We start from the raw sequence: 14,750 nt of genomic DNA, 5'->3' as shown, positions 1-14,750 counted from the left end.
ATCGTCGTCGTTTGCGACGAAGTCTACTTGCGTTGCTTCCTCGGCAACTACGTCCCCGTCCAAGAAATTCAACTGGTGGGTACCTGGCTGGAATTCAGCTGGTAGGACGTGGACCATACTGATCTCCATATGTTCGAGGACCGAGGGACCCATTGGATCGTGGTCGTCGTCGTCTGCAGAACTAACCTCAGTAGTTGGCGGAAAATCCTCGATTAAACTTTTGAGTTCCTTGGTAAGAGCCGGTATCTGAGACGTGGGAACCAAATCGAGTGCGGGTGGGCTATTTCCCTCGACGATGTTGACTGCCGAAGATTTACGTTGATCCTTGGTTACACGGGCTCGTTCTTCATAGGCAATACGGGCGTTCCTTGTGTCTAGATATGTATCAAACCGTGCTATCCGTTGTTCCTCGTCGGCCGTGAGGCCGAAAAGCGATACAGCCGAGAAAACCTCGAAATGATAGCGTAAATGTTGGAGGTCTTCAAGCGAAAAGGGTAATTCGGCGGTGTCGATGTCTGTATAAGGATCGACCTCAAAACCAAGGACCCGAGCCTCCCGTATATGTTGGAACCTAGCTTTAATTGCTGGGTCGGAAGTTTTCTGGATAATTTGCTCGGCATCAGGGCAAGTTAAAGCTAAGTCAAGGGCTTCCTGACACGCCTTGGGTAATCCGTACAAGTCATTGGCGGAGTATTTCTTATGAAACTCTCGCATGTATTCCAGGGATTCACCGAGGAATGGAGGGTGTAAGTTGCGCCGTATTTTAATAAACGGCTCGCGCGGGGGTAAAGGAGAAAGTTTCTTTTCGGCCTCTTGTCGGAAGTACTCTAGAAGAGCTCTCGTTTCCCCAGGCCGGAGAAGGATCTTAATACGTTTCTCAGATTCCTCAATGGTGGTTTCGAAACCGGTAGCTGCTACTTTCTTCCCTTCGGCTAACTCGGTCATGATAGTCGAGGTTGGCCGTTCACTAATGTCTTCCACGACCTTCTTTGGTTGCCATTGGTTGGCCGGATTGGCCTGCGCTTCTCGTCGCCGAGCCATGCAATCTATCCGTTGACGACGACGTTTTTGTGATTTGGATAGCGCCGTATATAAGCCAGTCGGAGAATTGTAATTGTACCAACGTTGATTCGATGTCCTGGGTGGTTTGAAAGTTTTGCGATCGGCTGGTGAGCCCGAATCGTTGGTATTGCGCGAGTAATAATCCTCATTGTAGAAAGGTGCGTCGAAGTCCAGCCGCCGCCTGACCAAGGTCTGGTCTTTCGACCGTACTTGTGGGCCGAGTCGATCAAACACTTGACGTCGTGGACCGTTACCAAGTCCCTTAGGTGATGTTACAGGGGCCGTGAGGGGTGTTGAAGATGTCTTATTCCCAGGTTCAACTGATGTTTTACAATGATCACATAAAACTGTTGATTCATGAGTTCCGTCGGGACTTGATCTCGTCATAGGATCATCGACGGGTGGCCTTGATTGTTTCGCAGGTGGTGCATTTGAAAACAAATCAAGCTTTAGTCTTGTTCGACCATTCCGTTGATGGATATGCTATACCGGGACGTATTCGGCCTTCCCTTTGTTTTTAGGAATATGAGCATCCACCATACCGATTGTTGTTGAAGGGAAGGGATTGACGTCAACCGCCATCTGCTTTTCCGGAAATTTCAACTTTCCTTTCTCGATCCAACTTTGAATTGTGTCTCGGAACACAACACAATTATTGGTTGCATGCTTATTAGAATTATGATACTTGCAGTATATCTTTCCCTTTAATTCATCGGCCTTAGGGATATTATGTCCCGGCCGAAGCTTGATGATTTTTGCTGCCAATAATTGATCGAAGATTGCATCAGCTTTGGTGATATCGAAAGTGTATACTTTCGATGACTTACTCATTTCCTCGGCGGCCAAACGGGTTTTGGTGTCTTTGGAATTCACCTGCGCCAAGGCCTTGCAAACATAGGGTTTGTCTATTACTATCTCGGCCGCATCTACACTAGCATACTGAGGGTCTTCACTTTCGGCCGATGCGTAGCTAACCGTGGGATTCTTATACAGCGTTCCCCGAGATGGTGACTTCGATATCTTTTCTTCTCGGAGCAGATAATCATATTGCTCAACATGTTGAGCAAGTTCGTACATATCTCGGATGTTTGCCCCCAGGAACTTCTTTTTGTATTCCACGTCTGATCCGTTGAGGGCGATCCTGACGAATTCCACTTCGGGGAGTGGTACTCGGCACCAATTCTTGGCCGACTTAAACCTTGTTAGGTATTCCATTGGAGATTCGTCGGATGCTTGAGCCATCCTGGCCAACGATGATACGGACATCTCCATCCCTGGCCGATAAAATTGCTCGTGGAACTTTTCGGCTAACTCTTCCCAACTCTGCACGGAGTTGGGTGGAATATTAATGTACCAGGCGAAAGCTGAGCCTGTCAGTGAAAAGTTAAACAGCCGTAATTTGTAGAAGTCGCTATTGACGTCTCCACACTGTGCTGTGAAACGAGCCACATGTTCTAATGAGGATAAAGATGATTCCCCGGCGAAGAGGCTGAAATCAGGGATCTTAAATCCTCGTGGGTATTCAAACCTTTCCACATAAGCCGGGTATGGATGAATGAATTTTGGAAACTTCGGTCCTTTCTTTAGGGCCGAATCAATCATTCTCTGGACTTCGGTCACGTTTATGGAAGCGGCTTCTTCTCTCTGGCTTGGTCCCTCGAACCTATTTCCTGGTCCACCTCTTCTTTCTAAGGTGATTGGTTGCGGCCGGGCGGGCCCTCTCTCGGCTGGTATTGGCACATTCGTCGAAAGCTGCCGAGGTGGGCCGACCTGGCCATCTTCAAAGGCTTTACTAACCAATAGTTCAAGCATTCTGGTCTGTGTATCGCTGTTACTACGTATTGCGTCTAGCAAATCATTCATCTTCTGACCAATCGACTGCTCGACCTGACGATATTGTTCATCCAGTCGTCTCCGAAGGAATGTCCTAGTTGGTGGATCAGAACCTTCCCCACCATCGTCATCACAATCTTCCACAATCCCTTCCATGAACATTCCAGCTGTTTGATTTGGGACTGCTGGGTTGTAAGGTTGCCCGCCGAGACAGACTTCATTCTCTCGGCGTGTTATACTTGTGGCCTCGGGCGGTGCAACTATGATCGGATTTTTTGTAGAGTGCAAATCCTGCCCAAGGCCTTGCACTGGCAAGTCAGTCGTTGACTTTCCCATGGTTGTTTTCTGCTTCGTAGACCATGTCTCAATGGTCATGAACTCCGAAGGTTTAGCACAATGTTTGGTCCCACCGGGCGTGCCAAAATGTTGACCCTAAAAATTACAAAACCTACGTGGCGCGCAGGCCGAGTAACTAGTAAGCTAACTACGTCCTTCGGTTGAATGCGGGGCGTGCCAACTCGTCGGCCGAGCTCGGCCGAGGAGTAAAATTTGTTGATGTCGCTTGGAGCGCGTCGTTGACTTCTCTATCTTGCGATTGCGACCGAGGAAGGAACGCTCTCGGTCTCTGAGTTCTACAGCTTGAAGACAAGGCTACTAATTCTGCGGAGTTCAATAATCGTCGGAGCCCGATTCGGTCACTGTGATTATATTCGTAAGAGTATAAGCACGTCGAATCGAGACCAAACTGTATGGGCACAGGTACTCGAACGTGATGTATGTCTTGATGGTAAACGTAGTTCGGCCGTCGGAATGCCGAACCCTGAAACCTACTTGCGAGTATCCAATCATAAAATAACTCGGCGTCCTGTACGCCGAGCAATGCGATTCGTAACACCTGACTATGTCGAAAAGGCTAGCAAGGTGACCTCTGCCAATAAAGGTTCGAAAACCCTTCTCGGCCGAGACTTAGATAGATAACCGGTCGACCTCGACGCAGTGCTGTTTATCCAAACTGAAGGTGCTTCTCGATCGGCTGATTCTGCGGCAGCAGTGCTGTTTATCCAAACTGAAGATGCTCGCCGGATGCTTCCACAGTGCTGTTTATCCAAACTGAAGGTGTGTCGGCGGGGAAAAGAAAAGGAAAAATCTCAAGGTGTTTGAGAGGTTTTGCGCAGGGCAATTGTATGCTGATTGTGAGGGTCCTTTTCCGTTGCATGATTTCTTGTATTTATAGTGCCCCATTCCTTGAAACCAATTCTGATTTGGATTGGGAGTCCTTGTCCCATTTCGACTCTAACTCGAACAAACCTACTCCCACTGGGATTCTGAATTTTCCTCTTTTCGGGACTCCATTCCTTGCCGGTCGAGCATCCTGGTTGCACCAGGACTTCCCCGACCCTTTTCTATTCACCCGGACTACTTGGGATAAGATTTGGCTGACCCTGCCAGCTTGCCCGGGAGTTATTATTCGGCCCATAGTATTTATCATCACCTTGGGCCGAGCACATCCTGCCGCTCGGCCCAACAATAATATTTTGGGCCCAAACAGAGTGTTATAAGATTGCCATGCTTATATTATCTGAGAAGCATGTGTAATTTTGATACAAAATATTAGCATTTTGATGAAGTTTCCTAGCCAGTTTCATAGCTGGTAAACTGATGAAACAAATTTCATTTATTATATCAATTTTCAAATCTCTCAGAAAGAAAAATATCAATATGTAAGTTGTGGTGAAGCCCTTATTATTATCTCATTGCCTGTTAATAATTGTAATAAGTTGTTTCTTATTGCTCTTTTATTGTTTATAATTATTAGTCTACCTTTATGCAACACACGTGAAGTAAGCATAATATATTTGTTAAAAAGTAAGAAAGATAAAGACAAATGACACTTAACTAATCACTCAAAATAGTCATTATTTTTTATTTATTAGAAGACTGGAATATCAAATTTTTAGAGTTACTAGATCTAGAATTTTGGTATGGAATGAAGAGAACGGCTCGGAGAACAGGAGAAGGGCTATCAGGGCCCCAAATCGAAGCAAGAAGCCGACGACTATAAAGTTATTAGATCTAGAATTTTGGTATAATAGGTAATGTATTGCTATAAAACAGAAGACCATGACCATTTACTAAGTTACCTTTCTAAATCTAAATAGATATATAGTATTTCAGAGCCTTTATCTAAAGGGATCCTTTTTGTTTAAAAAAATGGGTACTAGTTGTGGGGATCCATTGTACACTGAACTTTCACGATCCAAATAGTTTATGTTTTAAGTCTTCATTTATAGATCATACTTACAAAAAAATCAATTAAATACAAAACTATTCACTCATTTGATTGTCATGATGAAATTTCAATGTTTCTTAGAATATAGTGTTCACTAACTTCTTTGAACTCAATTAGATGCCTCAAACATTTTCGATTTGGCTTATGTTTTGCAAGAATGATATATAAAGTGTAACTTGAAAATTAGCCGTCAATGTGGATTGAGTCCCACAACTAATCTCTATTTTTACCAAAAATGGATCCTTTAGAGAAAGGGCATCTACATTATTCTTCTCTTTATTTTATATTCCACTAGCCTTCATGCACGCGCTCACACGCGTGCAGAAGACATTTTTTGAATCACAACATGCTACGCGCGACTTACACTATTTATATGTATTTATATGCGTGAATTGACAAAAGGAAAGTCAAATATTTGAAGTAAATGAATAATCTTAGATCATATTAGAAAAAACCCTCACAAACCAATCAAAGCATCTAAATTCACATAATAAAATTGGTCTTTCAATTTTCATCTACATTCTATTGAATTTACATTAACAATAGAGAAAATAATATTTAATAAACAATTGATTGAATCACATTATTGCTAGTCTATTGTGAGGCTAAGTCCACCTCTTCCCCTTAATGTAGATAATATTGTTTGTTAAAAAAAAATGATCATTTGAAAACTTATTTAATCATATTATTATGCGTGTGCGAAATACTTTTTTTTTTATAACTGGCATTACACATCTCTTAAGATATTTTGAACGTATTTAAAAATAGAGAAATTAATATTTAATGAACAACTGATTGAATCACATTATTGTTAGTCCATTGTGAGGTACTAATGCTAGTCCATTGTGAGGTACTAACTAAATAAAAAATAAAAAATAAAAAAAACTGTACAAATAAATTAATTATTAAAAAACATTGTTAAAATTATGAAAATACCCTTCCATGATTTGGTGCATTATTTTTAGGCTGATTCGGTATGGAATACTGAACTGAAACCCTTGTCCCGATTCCCAAACAGAAATTTTAAAAAATCCTAATTTCAATATCGATACCAAACCAAATTTTTATGAATCCCAAAATAATTTTGGGCTATTACCACATTAAACCACAGACGACACTACAACCCGAGCATTCCTAGTGTTTTCCTCAGAACTCCCTTTGACACCTTGCCCAACAGTGTGATTTGTAATCCATTAAGCTACTGAATGATCGAGTGGACAACGAAATGGATGAAGTGTTGAGATATTCGACGACTGGACATGAAAAGACAATTGCCAGAGAAGATAACACCATTAAACGTGCCCACGGGACTGTTTCCCTAATATACTTGTCATACCCACAAAACTCTATCCTCCTTTCCTTTACAAAACTCAACAGTACCCTTATGCAACCTTTTGAGTCCTCTAGCAAGTATAGATCGACATATTGCACTAAACTTAAAGAAGAAGAATATGTGGAGAAATAAATGATATAGGACCTTGTATAAATAGATTCTTCCACAGAAGTCAAACATTGATGAATCACATCAGGAATCAATTTTAGAAATGAAAAGCCTAATCTGATCAATGCCCGATAAAACAACCAACCAATCCAAATATTCTAATAATACTCTAATAATCAATTAGAAAATTACGTACTTCAAATTTCTTAGCAGCGAATTTCAGTACGGCAGCGAAAGGGGCAGCCTCTGGAAACCAGAAAAATTTGATTGACATATAAAAAATTGTAAAAATTCGAAATGCAAAAAAGGGCCTCGAACAAGAGAAATTGAAATAGGAATCGAGGGTTATACAATGTAGTGATGTACGAACTCACGATGGGGCAGTTACAAAATAAGTGATTCTCCAGCGAGGTGAGGTTAAGAGAGTGACTGAGTGAAGGTGACTAGATGAGGTCGAGGACGATGAGGAGGGTGAGTCGGTGAGGTCACTAAGGTGAGGTGAGGTCGAGAGAGACTCAGAGAGAGTGATTGAGTTTGAGTTAGGGTTTATTTGGATTCAACGGTTGAGATTAATCTCAACCAAATCGGACGGTTGTCATAATTTCAAATTTTTTTTTTTTATTTCGGTTCGGTTTGGGATTACTGAACAAATGCAAATGTGAGACTGATTCCCATACCGAATTTTCGAGATCGTTTCGGTATTGGGTACCGAAATTTTCAGGATTTTCGGTTTGGGATTTTTTTTCGGTTCCGTTTCCGGATTTTTTCAATTCGGTTTGGACTTTTTGGTTTTTTTTTCCACCCCTAATTATTTTAGGTTACTTTTGAAATTTTTTGTTTTGGGGGAATTTTTATCCAAATATTTTTTGTGAAGCTTGTGACCCAAAAGAGGTTGTTGGCTTTATATATAAAAATATAAAGTCTTGACCAATGCTTGGTGATTCAAGTGGTAAAGAGTTTGTTCCTCTTAAGCAAGGTCTCAAGTTCGAGCCTTTGTGAATGGAGAAGCCAGCATTAGAAGAGCTTGCCCCTCGAATGGGTTCTGATCTGGCTTGAGGGATTAGTCGTCGCCTACGTGCGGGAGATGCCTAGGATTCATCCAAAAAAGATCTAAAGTCATGCTATTTCTTGTCCAGAAATTGGATAATTTGTAAATTATTCATGAAATATTCTCTATTTTCTGTATGAGATACGATGGGCAAAGGAAAAAAATATTATTTTTGTAGTTTTTTATTTCCCTGAAAGAGAAAAAGGCGAAAGGATTACGTTTGGGGTCAAATTTTCTTAAGAAACCTTTGGACTCCTTTTGTGTGACAGTAATTTACAGTCTCAATCTTCTTGTTGAATGCTTACTGATTGAGACTTGTGGACTGGACAGATATGATTGAATATCATTTATTAAATATTTTCTGTTTCCTTTTTGTAAAAACATACAGTTACATAATAAAGTAATTCACACAACATGAGTACATAATTATTATAATTTTTTATGTGCGTGATACAATGTTATGCAGGAAAAAGCCACATGTATTTTATGTTGTTGCAAAGGTGGAGCTACTAAAGAATCAGAATGGTCACTTGCCCATTCTGCCTTTTTTCTTGTTGCTGCTTATTATTCGAATACTATTAAAATTCAAGGTTTTTTAAGTCAAAATAGTTTTTAAGATTTAAAATCGACTGAAACGATCTTTGAGATTGTCTATTGTCAATTATTTTAGTCATTCTCTGAAAAATCTCTGTTGAATTGAGTGCATTTTTGTCAAATCAAACCCTTATTTTGAACTTGTGGTTTCTTCAATTTAAAGGCGAATTTTCACAGAATGATCAAAACGATTGACGGTGGACAATCCCCAATGACTACTTCTATCGATTTTAAATCTCCTTTCTCAATCCAAACTCTTTTTTCCTTTACATGCCTACTTTTTGCATTCCTTCTTTCTTATATACTATAAAATACTGTGTCATAAACATTAAGTGACAGATAGTCTATAAAGAGTCTCACTTTTTAGAAAATCCCCTTAGCGTATCTCGAAATAAATAAAGCTAGAATGTAGCTAGTAATGTTTTATGTGATGAGGCCTTTAATTTCTTTCTGGAATGGTTTATTATACACTACTAAGACTATCTGGATTGCAAAATTTAAAACTCAGGGTTGACTTTTAATATTTAAGTATGTGCTGGAGAAAACATTTAATTTCGGATTCAAATTTGAGTACGTGGATTGGCAGATGGTTGGTTTCAAAACTCAAATGTCGTTGTTCTTGTTGAAATAATAGTTTTCCTTGTAGGTACGAACTTCACTTTAGAATCAGGTCTTATATTGAAAGTCAAATATTAGCTTCAATTTGACTAAAATTTATACATAGGTTTTAACTTTCCATTGCATTGTAGTGAAAAGGTTGTTATATTTGGACTCTAATATAATATTTGAGTTCTTCCCGAAAATATATCATTTAAGTTCAAACTTTATGATGCATTGGATATAGTCTAATAAATGAAATCGTAATCTTAGGGTGAAAAAAGAGGTTCGAAAATTGATTGCATGATGAGATTTTGAAGGCTTGTGCGAATATAATATATTAGGGCCCTCCCTTTTTTTAACAGTAAATGTGACCCTTAACAATACTATTTTACTAGAAAATCTTGAATATGGCATATATATTCATCAATTTACAAAATAGTTACTTTAAATACAAAGCATTTATACCACTTAGTATTATGGTCTAGTTGTATTTTTTTTTACTTGTAAATGAGAGGTCTTAAGTTCGATTCTCAACAATGGTAAATTTGAACCATATTATTGCTAGCCTATTATGAGGCTAAGCCCATCCACTCCCCTTTAATGTAGATAGTATCGTTTGTTCAAGAAAAAAAATACAAAGCATCCATAACAATATTGTTTGTTAAAAAAAAATACAAAGCATCCATAACAATAATATAGGAGGGAAGTGATTTTCTTACTCCTATTTGACCTTCGACACTTCGATCTTTAATTTGGTCACTTGATTTTTCTTTTATTTATTTAGTCTAATGATTAAAAAAAATATGTGTGCAGGAGGTTAAAAAGACAAATGCGTAATTCTCTTCACAATATAGAAACACGAACCTAACTCAATAGATCTGGTAACAAAAGTTGACACTTTTTAGTTTCTCTCTCCTTCAACTATTTACCCCTCTCTCTCTCTCTCTCTCTCTCTCTCTCTCTCTCTCTCCTCTCTCTCTCTCTCTCTCTCCATGTCCTTCCTCACCCATAGTTGGGCACCCTCAACGTCTATGATCGTACATCTGGCTCCTTATAAGAGCCGCCACTAACCAATTCCCGATGGGAGATTGTTGGTCCTAAAAGTTATAAAGCCTATGTGGCGTGCAAGTTAAGTAACTATCAGCTAATTACATCCCATTTGTGAAGGTGAGTGTGGTAACTTGCAACCGAGCTCGGTCGGGTGAGTAGAACAGATGTGGTGGTGGTGGTGGTGGTGTCGAATGCATTGGTGACTTCTGCATTTGAGTGACTACGACCGAGGAATTAACACGTCTCAGCTTAGGGTTCTGAAAACCTGAAGACAAGTTGTGCCTTATAATGAAGTTCAATAAAGGTTTGACTATCAATGTGCTGAACATTAAGTAACTTGAGTAACACCTCATTTCGCCAGCCGAGACTTGGATAAATTATCAACCGACCAAAACCAATGTTGTTTACTTGCCCAAACTAAAGGCGCTCTTGAATCAATTGCTTCTACGACTCCAATGCTATTTACTTATCCAAACTAAAGGTATTGCCGGTTGTCAACATAGTGTTATTTACCTATCCAAACTAAAGAGGAGAGGTGTTGATGGGAGGGATAGGATGGTTAGTGTTTTTTTTTTTTTGCAGCAATGTGAGAAATGGTTTGCATATAGCGAGTTTTTTCGCCTAAAGCATTTGCGTATAATGAGATTTTTCGCGCATAGTGTTTTGATGGTCAAGTCTACCGATTGGTATAATTCTGATGGTATTTGATTCTTCAGCAAATTCTCTTTACATACTTGAAATTATTCTTGGCCAAAACTGTATCGTCATCGAGTCTCATTGTCTTCAACTAGAACTCTAAACCTAAATTGATTATTCAATTGATTGAACCTTTATCTAGACACCAATCATGATTCTTAAATTTTTTTTTTTTTTCATTCAATAACTTAGAGCATAGGGACAGAGTGCGTGCAAAATTAGGTAGTCAATTCCATGGCTAATGTTGGAGGTAATTATGATGATGTGAAGTTTGACATATTTTTAAATTAGGCTAATTTCATATTTGGCACCACACACACCCTTCTTTTCTTTTTTTTTTGGTCATGTATGGTTGTAATGTGATGGTATGTGTAGGGAACCAAATCCCTTTCGGACCCAAAAAAATATGAGCTTAAGGATTAAATGATCCGAGCCATTGAAATTTGATCTAATGGCTACAAATAGGGAGTCTCTCTAAAAGTTATAATAATTGTAGCCGTTGAATTAAATTTCAATGGCCCAGATCATTTGATCCTTGGGCTCAGTTCCTTTAGGTTCGGAGGGAATCCGGTTTCGTATGTGTAGGGCTTTTATTTTAAAACAATACTAACAACCCCTTCTCAATTATTTCGTGGCAAGACCAATGCTAAATTATCAAACCATAACTTATAGGTTTCACTTAAAATTAAAGTGAAGCGAACCTTAGCTTATGATATCCTTATCCTGTTAAATATAAGTTTCACATTAGAGAATTAAGAAAATATAATATAATATATAAGCGTATGGTTCCACTCCTAATAATATTGAGACATTTTGTGATAAAACCGAATATGTAGCAATAGGTGGTTAAGCTGTGGCAATATCGGTGGGTTAGGAGTGGACCAATGACCATCTCTCTGAATGTCTGAAATATTCATGTTCCCATCTTAAAATAATGAATGTGCCAATGAGACCGTCTTGTTATTTTGTTAAAAAAGCAAACAAAAATTGGGTCCAGATTCGTTAAGTAGCACAATTCTTCTTATCTAATACGCCAAACTTAATAACGCCATATGACACTACGGATGCAACCAATACCCTTCTTACCCTGATTCCCGGCAATAGGAGCCAAGCACAGTAATAGAAAACATGTATGACATGCCAAAATTAATAACGATATATAACACTATAGATGCAACCAATACCCTTCTTACCCTGATTCTAAACAATAAGGGCCAAGCACAATAATAAAAAATAAGTTGACCTAGAGGCTTTTATAAAGCTAGAATATGTCGTATTCGGGCCAAAAGGTATGCAACAAAATTGGCATCATGAAACACGTGACGAAACTGCACTTCAAGAAATTGAAATGTCAAAGATAATATCATGAACCCATAGTTGCATTCACAAACTTACCTAACAAGGAGTCAATGACAATCTCAGAATTTCACCTTCAACTTGTAAAAGTCTAATCTCAATTCATCGGATTGTGTCAAGGAGACCGTCTTGTTATTTTGTTAAAGATGCAAACATAAATTGGGCCCAGATTCGTTAAGCAGCACAATTCTTCTTGTCTAATACGCCAAACTTAATAACAACATATGACACTACGGATGCAACCAATACCCTTCTTACCCTGATTCTCGGCAATAAAGGTCAAGCACAGTAATAGAAAATATGTTTGACACGCCAAAATTAATAACGACATATAACACTACATATGCAACCAATACACTTCTTACCTTGATTCTAGACAATAAGGGCCAAGCACAATAATAAAAAATAAGTCGACCTAGAGGCTTTTAGAAAGCTAGAATATGTCGTATTCGGGCCAAAAGGTATGCAAGAAAATTGGCATCATGAAACACGTTACGAAACTGCACTTCAAGAAATTGAAATGTCAAAGACCGAATATCATGAACCCATAATTGCATTCACAAACTTACCTAACAAGGAGTCAATGACAATCTCAGAATTTCACCTTCAAACTTGTAAAAGTCTAATCTCAATCTCGTCAGATTGTTCCCAAATACAACCATTACAACAATTGCACAAAGACGATTGCTGAACAAAACAACGCACCCGAAACCTCCACCTAGATACCTAAATCAAGCTCCGAGAGACCCACAAAAGTCATCAAACTACAAATCCATCATAAAACATCACAAAATTGCAAACTTATAATGTGGTGCAGTTTCCAAGACCGAAATAACATAGAATTGTTTCGCCACTAAAAACATCGCACTCAATCTTAATATCAATACAAAAATGAGAATTTCCATTACAAAATTAGAAATACTTCTCATCAAAATATGGGAATTGAATGAAGCAAGATAAGGATATGTACCAAAAACATCTAAAATGGAAAAATAAAATAAAATAAAATCTTTTCACTAAATCTTAGTTACCAAACAGGGCAAGAACATTTTTGTACATACCAAAGATACATACGATGTATGTATAATGTACCAAAACCAGCATTAAATTTGTAGAGAGTTAGGGGGGTGGTTAAAAATCTACAAAATAGGAAAGAAAAAGGGAAAAAAATGCGTGGCGCGAGGTGAGAGGTGGTCAGAAGTAACCGAGGTGGTTCGTGCAAGTGAAGCCACATTAGGCTTAGATTGTGCACTCTCCACTCTCCACAACACACAAGCGCCCAAAAAGGAGCGTCGCTTTAACACTCTCCCCGCTATAAAACCGCACCTTCACTTCCCTCCCTCTCCCCAACCAACCCTCTCTCTTTCTCTCTCAAAGCTCGCATCTTTCTCTCCAAGCAGCCATGGCTCCGACGACGGAGAAGTCCCCACCCAAATCCGGCTCTGAGGACCCGAACCCGACATCCATCGAGACCCGATTCCGGGGTGTCCGAAAGAGGCCTTGGGGACGCTACGCCGCCGAGATTAGAGATCCCGGGAAGAAGACCCGCGTCTGGCTCGGGACCTTCGACACCGCTGAGGAGGCAGCGTGCGCCTACGACAAGGCGGCGCGTGAATTCCGCGGAGGCAAGGCGAAGACCAACTTCCCCACCCCCACTGAGCTCCATCTCGACGCCGTCAACATCGCCAACATGAACAACGCCGCCAAATTAGCTGCGACGACGAACATCAGCAACAGCCCCAGCAGCCACAGCAGCACCGTGGAGTCCTCCTCCCCGCCGTCTCCGCGCCCGCTCGACCTCACTCTCAAAACCCCCCGCTTGTCCACCGGCGGCGGCTACTTCACCGCCGCGAGCGGCTTCCGCCCGCTTCCCGCTTCCCGTCCCGTGATCTTCTTCGACGCCCTCCAGCACGCCCGCGAAACTTGCAGGTTCGACCCCCCCGCCCCCACATCAGGCTCAGGCCACAGCGACTCGTCCTCGTCCTCGGTCGTCGACTTCGAGCGCACCTCCCGCAACGGGCGGCTCGATCTCGACCTCAACCTTCCTCCCCCCTCAGAAGTCGCCTAAACTACCGCCGCCCGCCGCGAAAGATCCCCCTTTTTTTCTTTCCGGTGCCAAGTTTGTTCCTTTTTATGTAAGAAACAAAACCCCTCTTAGAAAACGAGAAAGCTAGCAACCCTCGAGCTGTCATGTATTTTGAAATTAGCCCCCTACATGCAGTTTTTTAATATTAAAAACTGCTCCACAGCTCCTTATGTATATACCCGAAGGGAAAAAAAACCCACCCGACCTTTATCTAATGTTCTCTTCTTTTTATTTTTTTTTATTTTTTTTATTCCCATCTGAGAGATCTTAGCTTCTCTCTGTGTTGTTCAGTTAGTAGTTAAAATGTTCAGAAATCTGCAATGAAATGAGACGTTTCATTCTGTATCATCACTCCATTATTATTTCGTATTTACTGTTTGGTTCCCGAGAAAACGCAGGAAAATGAAAAACGCGGCTGGATCGGATCAAAACCCGTTTTTTAAATTTTACGTTAAATTGTATCATTTGTGGATAATCTGTGCCGACGATCCAACAGACATATCGCCGGCATTGTTTCCCGATTGACGAGCCTTGTCCCGCGGCGCGGGTCTGAGTTCTCACGCGACACCTCTAACGTGCGCGTCAGCCGACTGTTTTCAGTTCCAGGTGGGCGCATGCTAAAGAAAATTCTACCCTGCTTACGTCACTTCACCGGCCCCGCCTCCCCCAGCATGGAAGACCACACCATACCACC

The 14,750-nt window shown here is 40.4% G+C and overlaps 1 protein-coding gene across 1 annotated transcript; it reads left to right on the top strand.

Annotated features, from left to right (window-relative positions):
* The first annotated feature begins 13,357 nt into the window (after nucleotides 1-13,357).
* Nucleotides 13,358-14,401, top strand: LOC103932751 (ethylene-responsive transcription factor 4). The gene has a single exon (XM_009342398.3). The coding sequence runs from the start codon at nucleotides 13,373-13,375 to the stop codon at nucleotides 14,036-14,038; it is 666 nt and encodes a 221-aa protein (XP_009340673.2). The 5' UTR covers nucleotides 13,358-13,372; the 3' UTR covers nucleotides 14,039-14,401.
* The last annotated feature ends 349 nt before the right edge of the window (nucleotides 14,402-14,750 follow it).

This window comes from the organism of the source record quoted next, unplaced genomic scaffold (genome assembly GCF_019419815.1).
Source record: "Pyrus x bretschneideri cultivar Hongxiangsu unplaced genomic scaffold, Pyrus_bretschneideri_v1 Contig25, whole genome shotgun sequence".
Taxonomy (NCBI): domain Eukaryota; kingdom Viridiplantae; phylum Streptophyta; class Magnoliopsida; order Rosales; family Rosaceae; genus Pyrus; species Pyrus x bretschneideri.
The sequence above is the reverse complement of the archived record's forward strand: the minus strand, read 5'-3'. Positions and strand labels throughout refer to the sequence as shown.

Bases quoted from the DNA above. Each gene is read 5' to 3' on its own strand.
- LOC103932751 (XM_009342398.3), top strand. From the start codon at position 13,373: ATGGCTCCGACGACGGAGAAGTCCCCACCCAAATCCGGCTCTGAGGAC.